The sequence below is a fragment of the Harpia harpyja genome, chromosome 3, assembly GCF_026419915.1.
Source record: "Harpia harpyja isolate bHarHar1 chromosome 3, bHarHar1 primary haplotype, whole genome shotgun sequence".
Classification (NCBI taxonomy): Eukaryota; Metazoa; Chordata; class Aves; order Accipitriformes; family Accipitridae; genus Harpia; species Harpia harpyja.
In genome coordinates this window covers 74,917,663-74,940,873 of record NC_068942.1, presented here as the reverse complement: position 1 = coordinate 74,940,873, position 23,211 = coordinate 74,917,663, and the positions used below count along the sequence as shown (strand labels likewise).

At 42.5% G+C, this 23,211-nt stretch overlaps 2 protein-coding genes across 12 annotated transcripts in view; one reads left to right on the top strand and one right to left on the bottom strand.

Annotated features, from left to right (window-relative positions):
• SYNE2 (spectrin repeat containing nuclear envelope protein 2) overlaps nucleotides 1-13,850 on the top strand; it is a 197,714-nt gene extending 183,864 nt beyond the window's left edge. For 6 of the 7 annotated variants that reach the window (XM_052783400.1, XM_052783405.1, XM_052783402.1 and 3 more), the window contains 13 exons: nucleotides 563-700; nucleotides 1,610-1,804; nucleotides 2,658-2,940; nucleotides 3,297-3,365; nucleotides 4,161-4,297; nucleotides 5,226-5,355; nucleotides 6,519-6,730; nucleotides 9,357-9,557; nucleotides 9,928-10,056; nucleotides 10,561-10,749; nucleotides 11,441-11,530; nucleotides 11,739-11,785; nucleotides 12,610-13,850. In XM_052783400.1, coding sequence (XP_052639360.1) covers nucleotides 563-700; nucleotides 1,610-1,804; nucleotides 2,658-2,940; nucleotides 3,297-3,365; nucleotides 4,161-4,297; nucleotides 5,226-5,355; nucleotides 6,519-6,730; nucleotides 9,357-9,557; nucleotides 9,928-10,056; nucleotides 10,561-10,749; nucleotides 11,441-11,530; nucleotides 11,739-11,785; nucleotides 12,610-12,835 — 2,046 coding nt within the window. In that variant the 3' untranslated portion in view covers nucleotides 12,836-13,850. The remainder of the gene's footprint in view (nucleotides 1-562; nucleotides 701-1,609; nucleotides 1,805-2,657; nucleotides 2,941-3,296; nucleotides 3,366-4,160; nucleotides 4,298-5,225; nucleotides 5,356-6,518; nucleotides 6,731-9,356; nucleotides 9,558-9,927; nucleotides 10,057-10,560; nucleotides 10,750-11,440; nucleotides 11,531-11,738; nucleotides 11,786-12,609) is intronic. The other variant, XM_052783403.1, reaches the window with a different exon arrangement.
• Nucleotides 13,851-19,847: 5,997 nt separating this feature from the next.
• The window catches only part of ESR2 (estrogen receptor 2), a 38,283-nt gene continuing 34,919 nt past the window's right edge, over nucleotides 19,848-23,211 (bottom strand). For all 5 annotated transcript variants that reach the window (XM_052783420.1, XM_052783421.1, XM_052783418.1 and 2 more), the window contains one exon: nucleotides 19,848-22,233. In XM_052783420.1, the coding sequence (XP_052639380.1) occupies nucleotides 22,044-22,233 (190 nt within the window). In that variant the 3' untranslated portion in view covers nucleotides 19,848-22,043. The remainder of the gene's footprint in view (nucleotides 22,234-23,211) is intronic.

Sequence of the window (23,211 nt, the reverse complement as noted above, 5' to 3'; positions counted from 1 at the left end):
TGGAGCACTGCAAGCTGCATGTCTGTTAGCAGCTTCTGTGGGAGATGGCAGCAGAAAGAGCTCCTCCTGGCTTCCGTGCCGAATGATGCATTAATTACACTGGCATGGTCATCCATGATCCAGGTTCTCCATTGTTGTACTGATTTTAATGTCATAGTTTTAATTACTTTAGAGATGGGGCTTGCTTCTTTTGTCTGACTGTCTGCTAAATTTAGAACAAATTGGCTGTTAAACCTGAGTCCGAGTAACTGTTACACGGGTATAATGATGTGGGAGAAGGTATACAGTGTAGAAACAAGAATATAATTTTATAGAAGCATCTTGCACTTCTGAAGCTTTGTTCCCTCTCCCATATGAACAGTGTACTAACGTAGGACACTTTGTTCCAGCATCACTACAGGAAGGGGACAGTTTTTATATGTGGCATGCTGCCATTTGTGCCCTGAAGGCCTTTAAGGTGAACAGCAGTTTTGAACCAAAACACTGTTTTCAGAGGGCTCCTGTGACCATCTTTTTTTAGTAGCTGAAGTCTTGTAACGCTGGCTCCCTTCTTCCTATTCAGCACTTCACCAATCGGAGAGATGAGTTTGAGGGGACGAGGGAAAGCATCCTTGTTTGGCTCACAGAAATGGACCTACAGCTGACAAACGTGGAGCACTTCTCAAAAAGTAACTTTGATGACAAAATGCGCCAGTTAAATGTACGTATCCTTATAAAGCAGTTGTTTAATACAGCCCAGCTGATCCTGTTGGGCTACCCTCTCTTGACAGAATCATTTACTTTCCTGGAACTTCACAATAGCCAACAGATCTCTGTAGGGCTATATTTGTTTTAAGATGCCAGTAAATTGTTAAGACTTATCCTTTGAAGCAAGATTAAACTGTCCAGTATTTAAATTCAGATTCAGTGTTCAAGCTCAGTTCTATCCTGCCATTTTCTTCTAACACCAAGTGTCAGTGACAGTGATACCTGGCCTGGAAGGGAGCACATGCAGGTTAAACAGAAAAAGCTACATTCCTAAATTCAGGCAGGTTTTTTTCTGGTGAGAATTTTTTTTTAGTTGGCCTTGAGGCAGCATTTCTCCTCTGAGTCCGTTGTTTATAGCTGAGACTTTCAAACAGAAATAAGACAAGCAGGTGTGTGCAATGATTCTAAAGAACATACTAGTTCTTTGCTACCTGCTCATATGCTAGTTTCTCCTTTCTCCCTGCACTGTTAGTTGTTTTGGGATGTAGATTTACTGTTGTGTAGGCTGGAGGCCCAACCAGCCAAACAAACTTCTTTGCTTCTGAGTAAAAGATTGTGTGTACCCAACAGAAAAATAAACTCTGATTAGCTGAACTCCCATCATGATGCCCTGCAGGCTCAGGACACTGCAATCATATTGATGTACACATGGGTGGTAAATGCCACTTCATTTGCAACTCTAATCCTGCTAATAAAACAAATGTGTGGACCTCTTGAGTAAAAAGGTATTTGCCAAATGAAATTAGACAACAATGTCAAGTGCTGCTTTTCTTTCACTGCAGTGAGTGAGAAAAGAAGGACAAACCTTAGGCTAGAAAGGGGTATTGCAGAAGTAATTATTTTTCTTGTATGTTCCAAATAGGGTTTCCAGCAGGAAATAACGCTAAACACCAATAAGATTGATCAGCTAATCGTTTTTGGGGAGCAGTTGATTCAGAAGAGTGAGCCTTTGGATGCTACCCTGATTGAAGATGAATTGGAAGAACTTCATCGATACTGTCAGGAAGTGTTTGGGCGAGTTGCCCGGTTCCATCAAAGACTGACCTCAAGGCATCCTGTAAGAAGCAACAGTTGTTTTGATGCTTTGGCAAGGTTTTAGTGTTTGAACTCCAATGCTCATTGCTTATCCCTAGCATCTTGACTGAGTGGCTTGAGCTCAAAGGGGGCAGGAACTCCTCAGTAGTTGTGCCAGCTTTGCTAAATCTTTGTCACCAGTTTTGTCTCCTCATGCCTCTCCTGTTGGGACTCCATCTGCAGAATCTGGATAATAGCATGGAAGTAATTCACGGGGTTAATATTTAGATAGTAGTGGTTTGAGGGCTTCAAAAGTTTTTTTGGTGTTTTTAATATCACTTTGTTTTCTTTAATTTCAATAACGAGCTTAGAATATCTCTTTATGGACTTGTTTGTTAGGCTCCATCTGTCCACTTTCTTGTGAGAACCCTGAATGAGGAACAGCACACTCTTTACTTTTCACTGGGAGCATTTAGATGATTATCAGTTTGCTTTGGCTCAAAAAGAAGGAACATGTATTAGAAAGCCAGGTGGAGGAGGTAACATGAACATCTATGAGTAGCTGTTCACCCCTGCCTGAGCATGATTTCATTGCTGACCTGTGCAATCAGTTTGGAACTGGGTAACCCTCCCTGCAAACTAGAGAGAGGAGATGTGGTGGTGGTTGAGTGTCTTGAAAGAGGGGGAGGTAGCTGCTGATGTGAGGATTGTTTTGGCAGAAGAGGAAGGAGGCAGAAATGATGCTTCCCTTTAATTTTAGGCACATGGTCTTCGATTACTGCAGCTGACTGCAAAACAGTCCCCAGTAGTACTGTGTGGCTCAATCATTAGCTCATTAAGCAGTGTAGATCTATTATAAATCTTACTAATATGCAATAATTGTAATTTATTTTTAGGGATTGGACGATGAAAAAGAGACCTCTGAAAATGAGACAGATCCAGAAGACTCCAGAGAAATCCAGAATGATCCCTGGCATAAGAAAGCTATCAGTGAGGGGCCCTCTTCGACACAGTCCCTTTGCCACCTTATGCCCCCTACTCAAGGTCATGAAAGATCAGGCTGTGAAACCCCTGTCAGTGTTGACTCCATCCCACTAGAGTGGGATCACACAGGTGATGTGGGAGGTTCTTCCTCTCACGAAGACGAAGAAGAAGCAACATACTACAGTGCTCTGTCAGGTGAGAACCAATTGCCAGCTGTTTGTTTTGGCATGGACAACTGCAGGATGTCCCTGCGTGGGAAGGGAGGGGGAATGAGGTCTTGCTCCCACGTTGCCGGTTGGTTTTCAAGTACTATTAACAGATGTGAGCAGTCTCATCTCTTAGATAGCTTGATGAAGGGAATGGTATTGTCTAAACCAAGCTTATATTTTCAGAAACATAAGGTTTTTAGAAACCTTACCTTTTAAGAATGTTTGAAAATAGTACCAACAACTTATTTTGTTCTTTGTCTTTGCTGTCCCTCATTGTTTCAGTTGTTTTTAATAGTTGGAAAATATTGAATAGTGAGGAAAATGACATTATTCTTTTTTCAGATGTAGAAATCACTGAAAATCCTGAGGCATATCTTAAAATGACCACAAAAACTTTGAAAGCATCTTCTGGTAGGCACCTGCTAATGCATGTGTCTGAACATGGCAATCTCCCTGTGCTGCACGCTATATTCCTCAACCTCTCTCATATGTAATGTCTGACTTCCTGCCTTGTGTGGACACCATGTGTCATCCTGTCATGGTGTTCTTACGCTGCAGTATTCACATGTACATTACAAAGCAGTCAAGAACATACCATTTAGATTTTGCCTGGTAAATGCCAAGGTGGTTAATGTGCGTTTCATTGTATTGATCCAAAGTCTTTTGGTACTTTCTTGGTGGTTTGCTCTGGGTAGTATCACTTTTTTGGTTGTTTCTGATTTTGATTGCATAATTACTGAAGGCAGTAGTTCCAACTCTGCAAGTATTTTTTGTTTTGTGCATGACAGAACAGTCTGTGTCCTGTCTGTTAAATCCGGAACAAATGTTATCGGGACATGTCTGTACTTGTCCCTACTGAAATGCGTTGCAGAGGTGTGATAGTGTTGTTGGGATGCAAATTTTCCAAAACCACAGTGCAGCCTTTTTCTTTTATTTTTTGAATACTCATACTTGTATTCAAACATTTTCCAGAAGAAAACAGAATGTCCCATAACTGCATGGCTCTCATCTCATTACCTTTGAAACACTGTTGATGTTTTGCAAATGTGCATGCTTTGCAAGGAAAGCTGCAAAACTGTCATTTTTATGCCATAACTTGATGCCATTTTATTCAGAGCGCTTTCTAACTTAATACAAAGCAACAGCTTCCTTGTGGAGATGGGGTTTTGCACTCATGGCATATGGTTTTTGTATTATTTGTTTCAGGAAAGCCTGTCTCAGAAGCTCATACTTGGCATTCTCCAGATAGCCCAGTCTGCAGGAAACACCGATACAACCAGGCAGAGATGGTTGGAAATGCGTTGTCTGGTCCAGAGACAAGTACTCCGTATAAACCAGACTATGTGAGTTGGAGAATCTGTGGGCACTGAACCTGTACTACACAGTCTGTTGTTCCTGTATAAATCTGTCCTCTTCCTTCCTCCAGCATCAAGGAAAAGATTAGTCACAGGGGGAATGTTCACTTAATGCAAACTTAATCATTATTTCTGGTGTCTCAGGTAACCAGTGAGAGTCTCTATCCACTGGCTAGAAAAGCTTCCTTAAAGCAATTCAGAAGAATCATGTTAGGCTCCTGATCAAAGTCAGTGTCTGAAAGAACTTACTTCCTCTGTTGTCATATAGGACAAGTCTAGGAGAATTTAACGCCCCCAAGGAGAGGGTGTAAATACCCTCCCTTTACACCTACTGACATATCTTCCTTTCCTAAGTAGACCAATTTGAAGGGTCCTTTTCTAGCATGCAACCCACCATTTAATCTGCTTCTGGGCACTAAAAAACGTTGCCAAAATGGGTATTGTTCACTGGTACTTCAGCCTTGGTGACTGGTTGCCAGCCATGGTTTTGCCAGCAGCTGCCAGGCTCGGTGGATCTGGACCAGTTGTCAGCACTCTTCCAGGCACAAGATGGCACTGGTATCTGGCTGCTTTTGTCATCATTAATCCAGTCTTAGAGCCTTTGAGTCAATATTGCCAAGACCCAGAATCCAACAAAAAGCCTCAGCAAATGTACGTTGTCTGATACGTGTAGTGCAAAAGCAATTAACTTGCAATGTCCAGTCTTGTAATAATTAATGTCACTATGGTGTGTGTTTGTTTACTGAGAAGGCACAGAGAGCCAGTGTAAACTGTTAGCAAAGATGCAGAAGCCCAGTGCTAAATCTGACATGCAAGAGCTCAGCGGCAGCCCAGCCACCCCAAAGTAACACAAATGAAGTTTGACCTTTGATGGCTTGTTACCCTGCAGGGCTCACCCACCAAAATGTCATTCCAGGTGAAGCAGCTCAGCTCTGCAAGCACCAGCAGCATCAACAAGGAGAAAATTACATCCGCTAACATGAGCGATGAAGAACCCCAAGACGACCAAGAGCTTGTGAATATAGCAGCTGCAGAGAAGCAGTCAGGTACAGAGCATTAGGAGTGGCTTTGGTGCTGTGGTGTTTGTCCTGTTACTCTGGGGGAGACAAAGCAGAGATGGTACAAAGGCAGCACATTTGCCTTGAGAACAAAATAGACGTAAACTGCTATTCTCTAAATTAATGTATTTTGCTAAGATTTGCTGAGCTGCCCTCTCACCTGGTACTTTCCAACCCATGTTTGCTGTTCTAAGCTTTTACATTTTCTGCCAGAATCGAGATATTTATCACTCATAATATCCTTCTGTCTCTTTGCTGGTTGGAATGAATGGGAACAATTTCACTTTTGTGCGATACTGAATACTTTAGAGACGTTTAATCAGATTTCAAACCAAAGAACTGTGTGTCTGTCTAAAATAAGATTGCTGTAGTTCATTTTCTCAGTTATTGGTACTCCATATAACAAGATGCTACTGCTCCCATTTACAGAAATGTTTTGTCAAAGCTGGTAATGTCTTCTGTTCTTCACTGTCTTGACTGCGGTCCTTTCTTCCAAATAGGCCAACAAGCTGGTTCTTTTAACCTTTTAGGACCTCATTCCTGGTTCCAGGTGCTTGAGATTGTAATAACACATCTGTACTGCAATCACAAAAGCGGATCAAGTGATAAAAAGAAGACTGCAGCTATATGTACCAGCTTACCTAGTTTATGTCTCTGGTGTCACAAATGGACCAGGGTTGAGTCCCATACATGGGATGAACAGGAAAATCTCTGAGAAGGGCTTGGATGTGCTTCCAGAAATAGTGTTAGTGATCGCACAGGTGGCATCTCTATCTCCTTTAGCACTGAATTGATGAAACATAAACCCAAGTCCTAACTGCTGGATCATACTTTGTCCCATTGATGAATTTTGGTGTCTACCAAATCATTGAATTCCGTCTCCTTAGATTTGCTCTGTTTTTCCAAGGGAATTAAAAAGTCTTCAATTACTGTGATTAGCATTTCTATGTGGATAACTTGACAAGTAATATGAAACGTAGAGACTGCAGAATCGCAAGAAAAAGATGTGATTGGATAACAGTAGTACATGGTAGCAGTTATTTGGCCTTGAGTAGATTGGAGAATGATTTACTTGTAAAACTCCTTGCATCTGTTTTACACACTCTTCACCTTACTGAAGATTTAAACATTTGTTGTTCTATAATTTGTAGGCATTATTGATAGGTGGGAGCTCATCCAAGCTCAAGACCTCAGAAATAAACTTAGGATGAAACAGAAATTGCAGCAGTGGCAGCAGCTGAACTCAGATCTCAGTGATGTCTCTGCTTGGCTTGATAAAACTGAGGAAGAGCTGGAAGAGCTGCAAAAAGTGAAACCTCCAACCACTGTGCAGGCATTGGAACAAAGAGTCAAGAAATTGAAAGTAAGTTAGGCAATACTGAGAAGTGGGATTTCAAGATGCTGATGCTCTTTATCATTGTCTTTGTGCACTTAGGATTTGTCGCAGCATGAATAACAATGTGTGTATGCAGACAGAAGAGCTAAGCTGTTTTCAGCTAAGAGGACTAAAGAGGGTAGTTAAGCAAGGTGCTTCTGTCTTCATATGCAGAGATTTGCAGGCAATATGCCTGGGTACAACAAGCAGCCAGGCTGAAATAAAAAACCCTCCCTTTCTGTTTTCTTGCCCAGACACTTTATTCTCTCTCAAACAAAACATTCAGCCCCAAACTTCTCTTTTTAGGCCTTTTGGTTTAGAAAACAAACATAGAAGAAAGCTAAATAATGAAGGCATAGATTCCCCACATGCCTAGGGTCAGGCCTTGTTTTGGGAGTTGGGTATTCTAAGCAGTGATAGCGTCATTTTTTCCTTTTTCAAATTAGCCGGCTCTACAGGCTGCAGTGTCTAGGCTGATTTTTTTTTAATTGAATTAAAGGGGGGGTGGAGGGGTGTAGCTCCAACAGGGAGACTGCTCTAAAGATCTGCTCTAAATCTGTGTTTTTTAGCAATATGGAGTTTGCAAAAAATCTTAGCTCTAAATAGCACCTTGTCCAATGGTTGAAGGGTACATCCTTTCAAAACGTGCAGTTGCATTTTTTCGCTTATCAAATGCAGATTTCTCATCGAATAGAATGTATTAGTTAAAAACAAGAAACAAATTCAGTCTCTGCTAATCTTCAGCCAAGTAATAGAACAGTTAGAGAGACACTAACGTGAACATTTGTCAGCATGTGTGGTCATGTTATGTTGCCTGCTATGACTCCCAGCTTCCATAAATTAGGACTAACTCAGGTCTGCAAGTTGAAGCAGGAGGTTACCAGGGTACCTGTAAGTGCTAGGTCTCTAGGACTTAGGTAGCAAAATGCCTCAGGTTGAACTCGGGGAGCAAGTGTTCCTAACACTTGTGGGAGTGCAAAATGCCTGTGTGCTCACCCTTCTGCCAGCAGCCTCCTGTGGAGTCGTCCAAATCCTGAGGCTACTGGTCAGTTTGGTGTCACACTAGGGATGATGCTCACAAACAAGACAATGCAGGACAGAGGAGTGATTTCTTAGTCATGTTGAGAGTATGCTTAAGCCTACGCATCCCTGAGTAGTCATTAGGCCAGGGAGAATGACTCTGCATGCCAGTGTGTGACTCCAGTAAGAACAACTCTTATTCCATCAGCCAATCTGGCTTAGGCACCAAGTGCTAGGAAAGGTTTGGTGATACCTCATGAGTGGAGGGAGGTGCTTCCCTTCAGGCTGGAGTTGGGTGTCTGACCTCTTCAAGTAGCAGAGCTTCACTTCTCCTTCTCTCTTCTGCATTTTCTCAAGAGGAGTCCAGCTGGCCATAAATCCCCTTTTCAGGCAGCTTGGCTTTCTATGGGTGTCTAAAAGAGCCAGCATGATCTAAGACATTAATTTCTTGAGATGTCAGGACATCCCAATTGCCCTTGCTAAGGATAAAGCATGTCTGGCTGCAGACTGGCTTACTGGTGTTTAGAAGTCTGTGATGGACCATTTGTATTGTTTGATACTGAAAGAAACTTTGTTGCTTGAAGGAGGGAGACAGGGTTCTTTGTTGGGCGAAATGTAATTTAGACCAGTGTTTTTCAACAAGTCTCGAGAATATATAGATTGACACTCTTAGTTACAAAGGCTGCTAAGAAAAGCAATCCGAGCTGTGTTGATTGCAGGAATCATCCTGCAGCTTTTACTTTTCTACTGCAAGAGCCCACAACTTGAAAAAGACTGAGTACCCTTGATTCAAACTGTAAATTCTTGAGGGTACAAAGTATTGTTTGGCATTTGTTTTTTTTGAAAAACCTTCAAAAATACAGGCTCTACCTTAACATAAAGGTGACTAGATGATACAGCCATGACTTGGCAAATTCCATATTGTTTCCCCCTGCAATTTTAAGGGAGAGGAGGAAAGCAGGCAGGACTGCCATTCAGGGGGACCTTGGCAAGTCAGAGGAGTGGGCTGACAGAAACTCTGACTAGAGGGAAGAAAAAGAATTTCTCACAATGGGGTGGCCTGGTGTGGGACCAGGGGCCCAGAGTGGATGGGGAATCTCCGTCCTGTGAGACACTCAAAATCTGACTGGATGATGCCCTGAGCAGCCTGCTCTGAGTTTGAAGTTGGCCCTACTTAGAGCGGGAGGATGGAGTACAGACCTCCAGATGTCCCTTTCAGCATTATTCTAGGATTCTGAGGCGGCAAAACCTTTATAAATCAAGAGGAAATACCATGTGATGACCTATGGGAATTTTTGTCCAAATGTCAGGGAAAGAGACAGCTCAGAGGAATGAAGGGCAGATGTGGATTAAGCCATAATGTCTGTGACTTAGCACAAGCCCAGCCAGATTTGTTTTGTTCAAAGTGAAGGTTTTGGCTTTAAAATAACATAAAAAAGGCCACCTACCTTACTGCTAAGGAGCATATTATCTGAAAAGCCACCAGATTCAGCTTTCCCCAATACCTGTGACTCTTTTGAGGGTGTAGTTTTATTGTAAATAAACAACATTTTTTCATCATTCATAGAAGCTCCTAATCCTCTTTTTCTACTAGGACATGCTTAAAGCATTTGATAACTACAAGGCAGTGGTGCTTTCTGTTAACCTGAGCAGCAAAGAATTCCAGAAAGCGGATAGCGCAGAGTTCAAAGAGCTTCAGAACAGGCTTCGGAAGGTGAACTTGCATTGGGAGAAAGCAACTCACGCATTGGACAACTGGAGGAAAGGTTTACAACAAGCCCTACTGCATTGCCAGGTGCATACCACATGCCAGCTTATAAGGGAAAACTCCTCTTTAGGGTGCTACTGAGGGGTAGATAAGGGGAGGGCAGAGGGGTAATTCCTGCACATCAGTGGAATGGTTGCTCGGAATCCAAGACACTTAATTTGCTTATAAACTTGACTCTGTTGGGTTTAAAGGGTTTCGTAAAAATATCTTTGAACTGTATAATACCCTTTTATTACATAGGCGGAATAGTTTAACTAGGTTGCAGTAGCCTCACTAATAGTGAATTTGTTGCTGGCTGTGTCTTATCTGGGCTGGTCATTTTGTTTGTAGGCAAAGCCAGGTGAAAGCACTGCAGAAGTGTTTTTTTCTCTTATGTGCAAATCTTGTATTTCTCTAGGACTTCCATGATCAGAGCCAAAAACTAATCCTGTGGTTAGCAAGTGCTGATAGCCGAAGGAATGAAGGACAAATCACAGATCCAAATGCTGACCTCAATACAATACTGGAATGCCAAAAGGAGCTAATGGTAAGTGTTGTCTTAACTACAGCACCTCAGCTCTTCCAGTGAGTCAGTAGTGCTCACCACAAAATCAAGAGCAGTATTTTTATTTCTCAAGATGTCTGCAGCCTGTCCTTGAACCTGCTCTATTCAGACAGGTGGCTGGTTTCTGAAATGGTCTAAGAGATTGCCTATATGAGGCATTTTTCCCGTAATTACGCATCATAATTAAGTTCCTTATCAACAGTCTGTATGCTGGAGTAAGACTTCCAATTTCCAAGATTTAATGTCTTTTTCATATGGATTAATTACTGCTAGAATGATTTCTAAATGTTAGTTCAAGCAGGTACAACCAGTCTCTTAAAGGAGAGCTTAATTTCATACGTAGCTGTAATAGCCATTCCTGTGTATTGCGGATTCTCAGGCAGGTTGAGTTGTTCTTTAAAGCCTTCCAGAGTTCCTCCTTTCATGAGAACATCCTTAAAGTTGAGGGTAAGTCTCTTGCACTGGTTTTTGTTTGTTTGTTCTAAGCAACTGGAGAAAGAGCTGCTGGAACAACAGCTTAAAGTAAACTCGCTTCAAGAACTCACTGCTTACCTGCTGCTTAAATCAGATGGGGATTACGTTGAAGCTGATGAGAAGGTCCATGTAATTGGAAAGAAACTGAAACAGCTTATTGAACAAGTTTCAAATGACTTAAAAACAATACAAGGAAATCTGGTGAGTCAGAGTTTAAATAGTTGTTCATGGATCTTTCTCACTGAAAAGTAGTAATATACTAAGAGTAAAGGTATTTATAAAAGATTGACTTAAAACTTAAGTACTTCCACCTTCATAAGCTGAAAAAAGAACAGTTAAGTCTGGCTACAGGAAAAACTTCAGCACCACAAGGCTACTATAGTATTGGAACAGATTGCCCAGAGGGGTTTTGCGGTCTCCATCATTGAGGGGTTTGAAGAGCAGACAGGATAAAGCTTTGAGTAAGGTTTTTGGTCTGGGCTCATAGCTGACCTTGCTCTGAGCAGGAGGTTGGACAAGATGAACTTCTGAGGTCCCTTCCAACTCGAGTTATCCAATGGTCCGTACCAAGTATCAGGCTAGGAGTGCGTAATGAACACGTAGGAGTTGTAGTTGATAGCAATACATTGCTTATCCTGAGAGCTGTCACATAAGAGATATTTTCAAGTTAATACCTGTACGCACCTGTTCCATCGTAATTCCTTTGGGTTGTGCATAGTAAAACATTTTTTTATGTTGGAGAACTGGAGCATCTGTTTACCACTGGTTATGCACATGTAAAGAGGCAATGGGCTGTGCACCTATGGAGAGGCAATGAAAGATGGCTCTTTGCACTTCATCTGTTGTGAGTTGGAGCATGCATTTTACAGAGGAAGGTGTGGTTCCCTTTTAGGATACCAAAACATTCCTGCTAGTTCCAGATGACTTGGACTCAGGAGATTATAATCCAGTCGCAGCAAAATCCAGCCCTGCTGTGAAGAAGGCAAGTATTTTTTTCTAATATTTTGCTATCAGCTTATAGCATATTTAGCCTGAAAGTTCCTCACGTAATGTAATCATTTTATCTTTTAGATGCATGTACCATATTACAGAGTTTACAGCTGGACTTTAAAGTCTACAACTATCTTTTCTGAGAAAGAGAAATTCCTTGTTTCTGAAACCTGGATACTAAAAGCTGTTTCTCTCAACAGATCACCATAAGGAGAACTGCAGATGGCAGAAACAACAGCAGCACAAGGTACTATTTTACATTCGCCTGATCTCTTGAAGGATGGTGAAAACGGCAGAGGCGAGCTCAGTGCCAGCAGAAACCTGGGCAGCTGTTCCTCATAGGTTGACATACGGGTGGAGGTGATTTCTGCCTACCTGTAGTGTCTCCTCTACCTACCAGTTCTGGGCTGCACCTTGGTGAACGGTTTTCTTTAGCACTCCTGCTCCCAACCTCTGCACTGATGTGCAACCTTCGCTTGTCTTTACTCCTGAGAAAATATTTTTTGTGCCAAATGGGGGAATATTTTAGTTTTAAATCTTCCTTTAATTCCACCAGCATACCTGGAAAAAGAAACTTGCAGCTTAGAGCCACTTACTACAAACAGAGCATGAAGGACAAAGGGAGAACTTCACCCCCTGTACATTAGGACCTGTTCAAAGGATAGATCTCAGTAATGCCAAGGCCGAGAGAGCCTGATCAGTTTGAATTGGTGGCTTTCCTTTATACTTCAGCGTGTATTTGGAGTGGTTTGTCTCCTGGGAAAAGTTAAGTTTGCATCTGAAAATAGGGTAAAAAGGCACCGATCTAAGCTACTACAAATAAATGTTTCTTCCTCAGTAGTAAGGACAGTAAACCCAAACCAGCAGCAGGCTTCCCACTGAGCAGTCTTGTACGCTTTCAAGTTACAGTTAAAGTGTTCAATGTGCAGTGCATTTTCCTGTAGATACCTACATCTTGGAAGGGTAGTGTGAAGCCTAGAGGGGGAGTTAAAACAACTTGTTTAATTCAAGCTCAAATTTAAGTGCCTTTTTTTTTCTCTTTCTCACTTTCTTTTTTTGTCTCCTTTTCAGAGGTGAAAGCCATCTACAGCCTATTCAAGCAGTTCCTCGGTCTCCCTCCTTCTTTTACCGTGTATTACGAGCAGCTTTACCTCTTCAGTTGTTCTTTCTACTGCTTCTACTTCTGGCTTGCATGATTCCATCTTCTGAGGAAGACTACAGCTGCACCCAGGCAAACAACTTCGCCCGTTCTTTCTATCCCATGCTGCGATACACCAATGGGCCTCCACCAACTTAGAAAGCAGCCCGTGAATCTTCAGTTACACCAAAACACACTCTCTGCGGTGCTTTTTTCATGCTGCTAGCATCAATCAAGCAGTGGCGTCGCATAATTAAATACAGAAACTTTTGTGTTAGTTCCCCAAACTAGCCACTACAGTACCCTTGCATCCTACATACTGCTGCGCAGGTTGCTGCTGCAGCTAAATAATGCCTCACGTTTATAGCCTCCTTTCCCTGTCGCAGGGACTGTGTTAAATTTCACCTCTCAAATGTATATCTTGACAAAATTTCAGCATTTTTGTACGGAAAACAAACTTTTTCTATAGATTTTTAAACTGTAATCAACACACTTTATACTTTGATGCAATAGATACACTATTTTATAGGTGCAGTGCTTTTAAGCTTGCCAGGTGATTGAATACTGAGTTACTAGATGCAGAAACTACATCACAGTAATCTTAAACACAGCAGTCTGTCTCGGGTTAGCATGACAAACAAACAAGCATTTGAAGAGGCACTTTGCCTAAAATGATTACTGCACACACTTCACGTTACCTGTATCTTTTGGTACTGTAGTCACTGGTGGAAACAAAAAAATCGACATCTTTGTTATTGTGTTTTATTCATCTAACGCATTCAATAAAAGGATGGTCATGTGTTCTGTTTTACATATAGTGTTCTAGTGGTTAGGACTGCTGTGTTGTCTTTTTATACCACCTTTGAAATCAGAAATTGTTGCATTGCGTGGAAATGGTTTATAATGCACATATTTTCTAGATGAACATGATTATGTAGACTGTCCCTGATGTATACAAATAATGTAATGACTTTTTTAATGAAAGATTTTTTCAGTTTTTAACCTGCTCAATAGTGTACAGTATCTTGGGAGAGAATTGTGCGTTTTTATAAGCTTCATCTTTAAAATGAAACTGACACTTGGGCAGTGGCTAGAGAAACACTGTGTACAGTCAGCATTGCCATTGCTTCTCGGTTGTACAGTTCAAGTGTTGTCATTAAAATTTTGCCAATGACTGCAGGGACTAATCGGTGTGTCTGGGGGGGGGGGGGGGCGGACAGGGGGACAACCAGCCGTGTGTTCCAGTAGTGCTGACCCTTCTGCTCCTGTGTAAGTCAGCGTACTTGCATGCTAACACAGCAGTGTCAGAAGAAGCATAACCACACTCTTGCTTGTCAGAGCAAGAGATTAAAAATTCAGCAGTGGAGCCTGTGTTCGCTGGCACAGATCCTTCCCTTTGCAACTGACGGTAATTTCCCGGAGGAAGAATACAAAGTTGAACCAACTAATGCTTATTACTAGTTTGAAATGCTGAACTATTTCCCCACCCTGGAACTGATTTTTCTAAATGAGGAGTTAGGGCAGTGCTGGGGGTGGGGGAGGTGCATGACAAGAAGAGATCAGTGCAAGAGGAGTGGGTTTGGTTGAATGCTGGTTGCAGTGAAAGTCACCCAGGAATTACCCAGTTTCTGTGATGCTTACCTATAGAAAATAGGATTTATGATTAGCCTGTGAGAATTCTCCCACCTTTTCTACGGTTGTCACCACTGGTGGTTGCTTATTCCCCATCTTCTGGCAGGGGAATTGATGAAGCAAGTTGCTTTGTGTTCTTACATTCAAAGACAGTCCCTGTAGCAAACGAGCAGCTTTTTCCCAACCGTGGTGGTAAAAAAAGCATGGTTTATTTCCAGGATATTAAACTAAACTAATACTTCAACTGTGATGCAGTCAAGCTTGTAAAGTTTGCGACATGGTTTAGGAAAGTCAAAGCTTACAATTTGGCACTTTTTAGCAGTGGTACCGTACATGTGTTTACATCCCACACTGTGTGCTCAGGTATGGGTCGAGATACACCAGGTCCATACTGGCGTGTCTCGACCTCAGTCCCAAGAAGCGGTGCGGGGGCTCCAGCAGGCTAAAGACACCCGGAGGCAGCAGTGCTTCCAGACCTGGCAGCTTTCACAGCCCGTAAGCCAGCGCGCCGCTCTGCATAGCTGTGTCTGTGGAGCCAGACTTGTGCTCCAGCTACCAATTTCACAGCTCCAGCTCTCACCATAGTGCAGTATCCAGAGACAGAGGATGGATCCTCCCCACCCCTCGCTGCACACAGGCACAGGCTCTCCCCTCTCTCTCTGCCATCTTATTTTGTATTTTGAAAGCAATTACTTTCAGATGGAGCTCATTGAAGTTTCTCTCTCTGTAGAAGTCAGCCAACTCTAACCATTATTTCATTGCCAGGTTGTCACAAATGCCCATGCAAACCTTCCTGCCAAGAACTAATAGTCAGTTGCTGACATGATATTCAGTTCTTCTGCCATTAAAGAACCTATGCAGGGGAAAAAAGTTTTGAATGATGTTAAAAGGTCTAAAGAAAATTTCATAGCCTGCAATTTCCTTTCATTATGTACAGTTACATCAAATTGTTGAGCTGATGTAATACATAAAATGAGGAGCTTTCGTGAAATTATCTCAAAATGTCACACACAAAAAAAAAGTCTAGGAAAATAACTTAAATGTTTTTTCCCCAAACCTATTTTAAATAGTTTTACCTCCAGTTGATTATGACCACTGCACTGTAGGCTGACACTGAAGTCTGCTTCAAACAAGTTATTATATGTGCCCACTGATTCCTTAGCATCCTCTCCTCTCACTCAGGACAGGGTTGTTAGTGTTCAGTGAAGGGCAGAAGAAAAAAAAAAGATTAAAAAAAGAGGGCAAGATCAATAGCGAGAGCAAGCACACATGTGCATGCTTTTGCACGGGCATTGTACATAGGAGTGAAACCAGGCCAAAACTAGTCTTGAGTTGGCAGTCTGATTTCTTTGGCAGGGAGATGAGACCTCAATCTGTTTTCAGGTAGACCTACTCCCCCCTTCCCCACCAATAAGTCAACAATAATTCTGCCAGCACAGGATGCACAGAACTGTGTTTGTTATGACTTGTGTGTGTCCCCCCCCCCCCCAAGTTAAACGTGCCCTCAACCACTAGAGCACAACCTGCGTCTTCTGTAGTCACTTGGTGCTGGGAAACGTCCTGAGAACCCGAGTACCTGACAAAGTAAATCAACCTACAGCTGGTGGAGTGACTGTGGTGGTACAGATGAGACCCCCCTCCTCCCCCCCGATCATGCACCTTACACACTCGTGAAACAAGGCTGAGCTCACCTACAGGAAAGAAATGAACAAAAAGCTGTATATTTAGTTTTCATGAGACCTGTTTATGCAGCCACAACAATCTATAACTGAATGAAACACACATCAGTAGACAAATACTGTAAGTTCACAGAACTGAAGAGCAGCTGAGAGAAGGGGAGGGGATGGGGGGGCATTCACCTTAGTATAACATACACAGAGTACTTTAAAAGGCACCAACGTCAGCCATGAACTAGTCTCCATTACAAATTTGCAGTGACGGTGAAAAGTTGAAACTAAAGCCACATATAAAATAGGACTCAGGACAGAAAATTCTGGGGAAAATGGACATAGTAAGCCCTGCTAATTGCTATGCCAGCTCCTTAGTTACATGATATCCTGATGAGGGAAGAAGGTTTTTGTCTGTTGAGGCAGTAGCAGCTGAAGTTGGCATTTTTATAGCATAGCAATCTTGTTTTCTTCATGCCCTTAAATTGAAATCACTGATACTCAACAATGCATGAGGATGTAAAGATAGGAGTCAAAAAATATCCAGCTCATAAATAAAATGAGGTCTTACCTATGAAAGAAACAGTGTGCCATGTAACTCAGCACACTTCAGTTCAGTAGTAAAACACTGTGAAAAATGACTAAGTAATATTTTTCATATTTTAGCAATCCACTTGCTTTTTATATTCCCATTCACAACACTGTCCTTAGTACTGGTTTAGGGACTGGGTCAGCACAACAGACGACCACATCCTTAACTGCTTTTCTGAATCATTATCTGGCAGGACATAAATAATGTCAAACAATTTCTTCTGAGACAAATGGTGATGATAACAAAGGCATTTCCATGACTTCCAGCTCTGAGCTGGAGGGATCACAGGACCACGGACCATTCAAAGAAGTGGTGCAGCCTACAGCTGGGCTGAGACTAAAAGCAGCTGTAACAGTGGTGCCTGTCCCTGGCTGTGCTCATTTACAGCAGCCAGGAACAGTGGGGTCATAAGGTACTCTGCCATCTAAAGAACTGGACAGAATATATTGATACATATATTGAATATATATATGATCGGTATTCAGCCCTGTAAAACAGTAATTCCTGTGACAGGCCCTTAGGCTGCGCTCACTTTAAGGCACCTCAGACAAAGCCAGGCCAACCCATACTTTGTTTTTAACTTTAGCTCTTGGGTAAGAGCAACTTGTCTCCCATGGGCACTTATCTTGGTGGGGAAGAACAGGGAAGGGAGAGAGAGTGCCATCTCTCTCTGCCATGTGCTCGCGGTGCTAAGATTTGAAATAGCTGCATTTCTAATACATGTGGGTTAAAGCACAGCTTAGGATAGAGCAGCTATTTCATCAGTGCAGAACTATTTTCTATTATTCCGACAAAGAAACAGCCTTGGATGCACAAAAGTAGGCTTTCTGGGCCAGCTTTTCAAAATCATTTGGGTCCAGCTTAATGGGAAAAGCTCAGGCTTACTTTCTGTATCTTTAGGCTCCAAAGCCATCAGGACCTGGCGGCAGCAGCAGCATCGTGCCTTTCAAGACGCCAGTCATGGCCACAGCCGTTGGCAATACTCAGCACGCTCAGGCCGAGCTTCCACATGAAACTTTTGTGCCAATTTATACATCTGTATTTTGAACCTTCTGCAAGCAATTCTAAATTACATTTGCAGGCCCTGATCCTGGGGGGGACTTCAACCCCCCAGACATCTGCTGGAAAAGTGGCACAGCAAACTGCAAGCAGTCTGGGCAACTACTGGAGTGCACTGAGGACAACTTCCCAGTACAGGTGATGGAGAGCCCGACCAGAGGAGAGGCACTGCTGGACCTGTTGCTCACTATGCGGAAGAACTTACTGGAGAGGTTAAGGTTGGAGACAGCCTGGGGTGCAGTGATCACGCCCTGGTGGAATTCTCAGTCTTGAGGGGTAAAAAGTAGAGTCAGGACCCTAAACCTCAGGAAGGCAAACTTTTGGCTGTTTAGGGTGCTAGTGCGTGGGATCCCTTGGGAAACTGCCCTCAGAGGCAAAGGAGCAAATGAGCTGGGAGATATTTAACGACATTTTTCTCAGGGCGCAAGAGCTCTCAATCCCAATGTGCAAGAAGCTGGGCAGGGGAGGCAGGAGGCCAGCTTGGCTAAGTCAAGACCTCTTAGCCAAACTAAAACACAAAACCAAAATGCATAGGCAGTGGAGGCAGGGATATACCTCCTGGGGAGATTATAGGGATATGGCTGGTGAGTGCAGAGAGGGGATCAGGAAAGCCAAGGCACAGCTGGAGCTGAACTTGGCTAGCGACATGAAAAATAACAGGGGTTTCTTCAGGTACATCGGACAACAAAGGAAGATGGAAGAAACTGTACCTCCCCTGATGGCTACAGCTGACACCGAGGAGGCTCAGGTACTCCGCAACTTGTTTGCCTCGATCTTCACCAGCAAGTGCTCCAGCCACGCTGCCCAATTCCCAGAATCCAAAGGCAGGGACTGGGAGAACAAAGAACCACCCATTCTAGAAGATCAGGTTCGAAACCAGCTAAGGAACCTGAAGGTGCAACCTTCCAGCCAAAATCATTCTGTGATTCTATGATAAAGTCCAAACAAGACAAAAATTCTTACCTCGGAAGAGTCTGAGCGCTGGTGACAGCTCAAATAGGACCAAGAGGCAACTTTCTGGGGGCTCACTGCATTTTTAGGCTCTGTTAAACCACTCTAATGATGCAAATACAGCAGATGTCTTCCATACTCCACAGGCCATCAGCAGGAAAAGAAAAAGTTCCAGCACTTGAAAGGATGCTCTCCTTTCATCACAATGATCCCTGTATAGATCTATCATTCAGTCAGTAAGGAATTAACATATTATTATTATGGAAATATGTATATTTATTGAAAAAAAAAAATCTTTAAGTGCTACCTGTCTTAGTTTGCTACACATTTAATAGGAGGACCCAGCCTGTCTCAAGGGAGAATGTTCCAACACATTTTTTCCCCATATTCTCCTCTCTGACTGGCAACGTGACAACACTAAAAATGGGCAATTTGCAAGAAGATGGAAGTGTGGAAAAGGTCTCACGTTCCTGGAGACAAAGCATTTCACCTGTCTGAAATGCTCTAAGACTTACCACATTTCTTTAAAAAAAAAAATTAAAAAAAAATCAAGGCTGTTTTACCATTTGGTTCTGGTTCCAGACTTGAGAAGAAGAACCTCAGCATGTTTTTAACAGCATGCATAAGGAAAAGTTTCGGCTTTTTCTTTCTTTCTTTTTTTTTTTTTTTTTTTTTTTTTTTTTTTAAATCCATGGCAACTGGCACTCCTTCATGAACCAAGTTCACTTACCTCTGTGAACATCCCAGAACCACAGCATAATTTCTTCAAGCAGAAACAGCCACCTCTGGCTAGGTCCCGGCTCAGCAGCAGAAGCTGATGTAGAGCAGAGCAGTGAAGGAAAAAAGAAACGAGCCCCGCTCTCCTCCCCTCGTCATAGCCCTCGCAGTCCCTCAGCACTCATTTCATTCATGCTGAAGCTGGAAAAGCCCCCCCAATATCTAAATTGAGAAGCAGCATGGCAGCTCTGCTCAGGCCTGGCAGAGACATGGCCGTGCTCCACACCAGGAATGCAGCGTCTGAGAGAGTCTGTGGGACGCAGACCCATGATAAACCCAACACCTCTCTCAAGAGACCAAGGCACCCTTGTTCAGTCATTTTGTCGCACGGCTCCCTGTTTATAAGCTGTGCCGGTTTAGAGAGGTGCACCTTCTCCTGATCCAAATACGAACACAGCTACATTAATCCAGAGTCGACAGCTATTGGCTTTTGCCCATTTTAAAACACTAGTAGTAACTTTTAATAAAATTATGTTCAACAAGACAAAAAGTATCTGTTAAAATTACATCATTTTCCTATTTGCACTGTGCTAGTAACAGCATATATGAATCACAACACGTGGCACAAATCTGCAGCATCACCCTTTTACAGAGTTAATCCAGAGCAAATTTCCATTTCGAAGTTAATTTTACAATTTATACCCACTCTTTCCCATTTTCTAAGAGGTTTGTTTCAAGATTGCACATAAATTCAGCACTTCTAAAGCAAAACAAACAAACAAAATCACTTAAACATTTCTTTGAAAAACTATATTAAACAAAAAGATTACACAGGATAAGGAAAATCAGAGAAAGACCAGTACAACAGGCACTGAAGCCAGAGTGTGATCAAGCCCAAGAAACACTGAAACACATCTGTTTCACAGCAAAACTTGCCTCAAAATGAAAGTACCAATGAATGCCAGACTGTACTCACATTTTTTCCCTTTTTTGTAGTAAATATTACACTTATTTAGAAGGGCACTGCTATATTACGGTTTCTTAAAAACAATGAAAAGGTAGCTAGTAAAAATTTAGACCATCAGCAGCATCTGGTATAGTACAAGATCAAAACAAGACAATAGATTTGTGTAACTCACTGAAAACTCTTTATGCCCCTCCTATAAAAAATATTGTCCTTGGCTTTAAAAAAACCACCAAGATCAAAGGTTTGACTAATATTCAAAGTATGCAAATGGCATACTAATCGAAGTTCCTAATCCAAAAGATTTATAGGCTCAAAATAGATTTTTGGTGTGATCCCAATTTCATTTCACCATACCTGAAATGCCCAGAACATGCATGTATTATATTTAAACATATCCATTTAAAGGATTGCAATTCTAGCTCACATCAAAATGTGATAGTGGCAGTTGCCAGAATGAATGATGCCATCCTGCTCTTCACTGAGGTCATCGGCCAGGCTATTTCCTCTGGTTTTTTTCTCAGTGCAGCTTTAACGCATGCAGAAATCAGCACAACGGGGGGGGGTTTAACCCGCATCGTCAGTGAAATTCAAACAAGTCATCACACTTGCAAAGCAAAGGAAGCGCCAGAACCATCATCCCCCTGCTCTTTGAGGGATCCTGTACAAGATAGGAAAACGACAGCACAAGGTACCATGCACTTTGAAAACAAGCAAGCAGCAAACCTGAGGGCAGCAGGCAAATGCAGGTCCCAGCTTAGGTTCCCATCCCCTGCCTCGCCCCCTGCAAGACAGCTGCAAGAGCTTTCGGGCGGGCAGGACATAATTCCACAAGCAAGTCAAAAGGGAAGGAAAGATGGTTTGTTTCTAGCTGATTTCACAACCCCTGATTAGCAGATCATATACAAATGCAAACAGTTAATATTCACAGAGCAATCTCTTGTACCTAAATATTATAATAGATTTAACATCATTAATAAATATATAAAACAACATGTTAATCTCACAGACAAAACACGCTTCAAAGGTCAGCATTGACAGAAATATCCAGGCAATTTGGTCATTGTTTAAAGCACTGAAAAATTATGCACAGATAATAATGTGAGTGTTAAGACCAGGCTCACAAAATATAAACTTAAGCTTGGTTTAACATTTCTGAAGAGGCTCTGAACTGGCCCTAGAAGCTATTCTGAATGGCCTTCAAATGAAGGCCCTTGCAGCCATTGCATATTTAAGAATAGAATAAACTCCTTTACACTGTACTTTAGATCAGCTGCAAAGCAGGTATTCCCCAGGGACTAGCACACACCAGTAAGCGGATCTGTCCCAAACAATGCAGCTCTACATTTCATACAATCTCACACTGAAAAAGGAGATTATCTAGTCAGCACTTAAAAGCCTTGGTCTGGGAGACCGACACCTAGGTGCTCACTGCTAGCCCTGATACAGACTTCTGTCATCTTAAACCAGTCCCTTTGTCTCTCTGTCTCAGTTCACCTGCCTCTGAAAAGGAGAGGCAGTAATTCCCTGTCTCGCAGTACTGTTCTGAGGCTTAATTTCATAAGGTGCTTTTGAAGAGTCTCAGAAAAGACACTATAAAAGTGCAGCTATTATAATGTCAGAAACACGGACAGAGGTGTGCGTCCCACAGGCCTTTCCCGAGATACCAATTGTGCAAATCTAGAAGAGATGAGGACTCGCCCTAGGTCACACTTCAGCAGTCCCATCGCAGGAGTTTTCTCCCATAGCTTTGAACAAACTTCACAATTCCAGGTTTCGACAGAATTACTGGGCTGCCCTGTTTTGCAGACTGTCCCCAGTCTCCACTTGTTCTAACGGGCCAAATTCAGGATGTGTGACTGGGGGCTTCCTTTGCCCTCGGAGAGTGTGTGCATTCAACATCTCCAGCAGCAAGTCATACACTGGGACCACATTTTTACACTTCATGCTGAGGAGATGCTCCATTCCCTTGTTACTGTGAAGGAAAACAGAAAATAAGTCAGTGATTTGGGTCCAACAATGCAGAGAAGGAAAACACACTCATGGCTTCAAGAAAGTCCTTTTTTTTTATTAGGAGTTAAGAGGATTTAGCTGCTGTAGTCCCTGAGATCACTTACCACTATCAGCAGTAACAACATCCCAATACTTTAAAGCTGAGTGGTTTACTATTTAGAGAACCAAGGTTTGTTTTACCCCACACAAACTGACTTCAGAAAATAATGTAGATGTACCGACCCTATTGAAATCAAAGAGAAAACCTCTCTGAGGCTGTAAACATGGGAGGCCCACAAGCTGCAGCTTTATACAAAAGGGCAATTTACAATGTGTAGCTCTAGCGACCTACCTCTCCTGCCTGGTTGAAGGCCCTTCTTGGTAGGAGGACCAAACTAACCTGGCTAACTTCAAGCAGTCTGTTTCCTCTCTGCATGTCCAGTGTCAGATCTTGCAGAAGGCTACAGGCTTTAAAAGTAATGTTTTTGTTACGCAGTAAGATACAATGACACCTTGTTAGCTTGAATGCTTTGTGGCTGTATCATGATTTGGATTAATGGGAGATCACTGTTGCCATTGCAGTTGCACATACATATACTTCAGATGCATTTAAGGTTTTGAGGTCGAAATCTAAGCGCACTTGCTCAACACCAAATTTATCACAGTGGAAATAGCAGCAGCCCGCCAGCACATAGCTGGCCTGCTGGATTGGATTGGGAGAGGGGCAATTCTTCCAGGAAACTGAGGTTCTGCTACAATTCGAGAGTTATAAATAGGTTAATGGCACAGAAGAAACTACAGCACCCCCTCCTACACCCAGCTCTTGAGAGTCCTGCATCATTTGGTAATCAAGGCTGAGAGCATCAAGTATTTCCAGAACAAAGTATAATTGACTGACCAGTGCTAAGCAACGTAAGGGGGAAAGGTCACAACAAGTAGCCTCCAGATTTTGCCTGAGGCA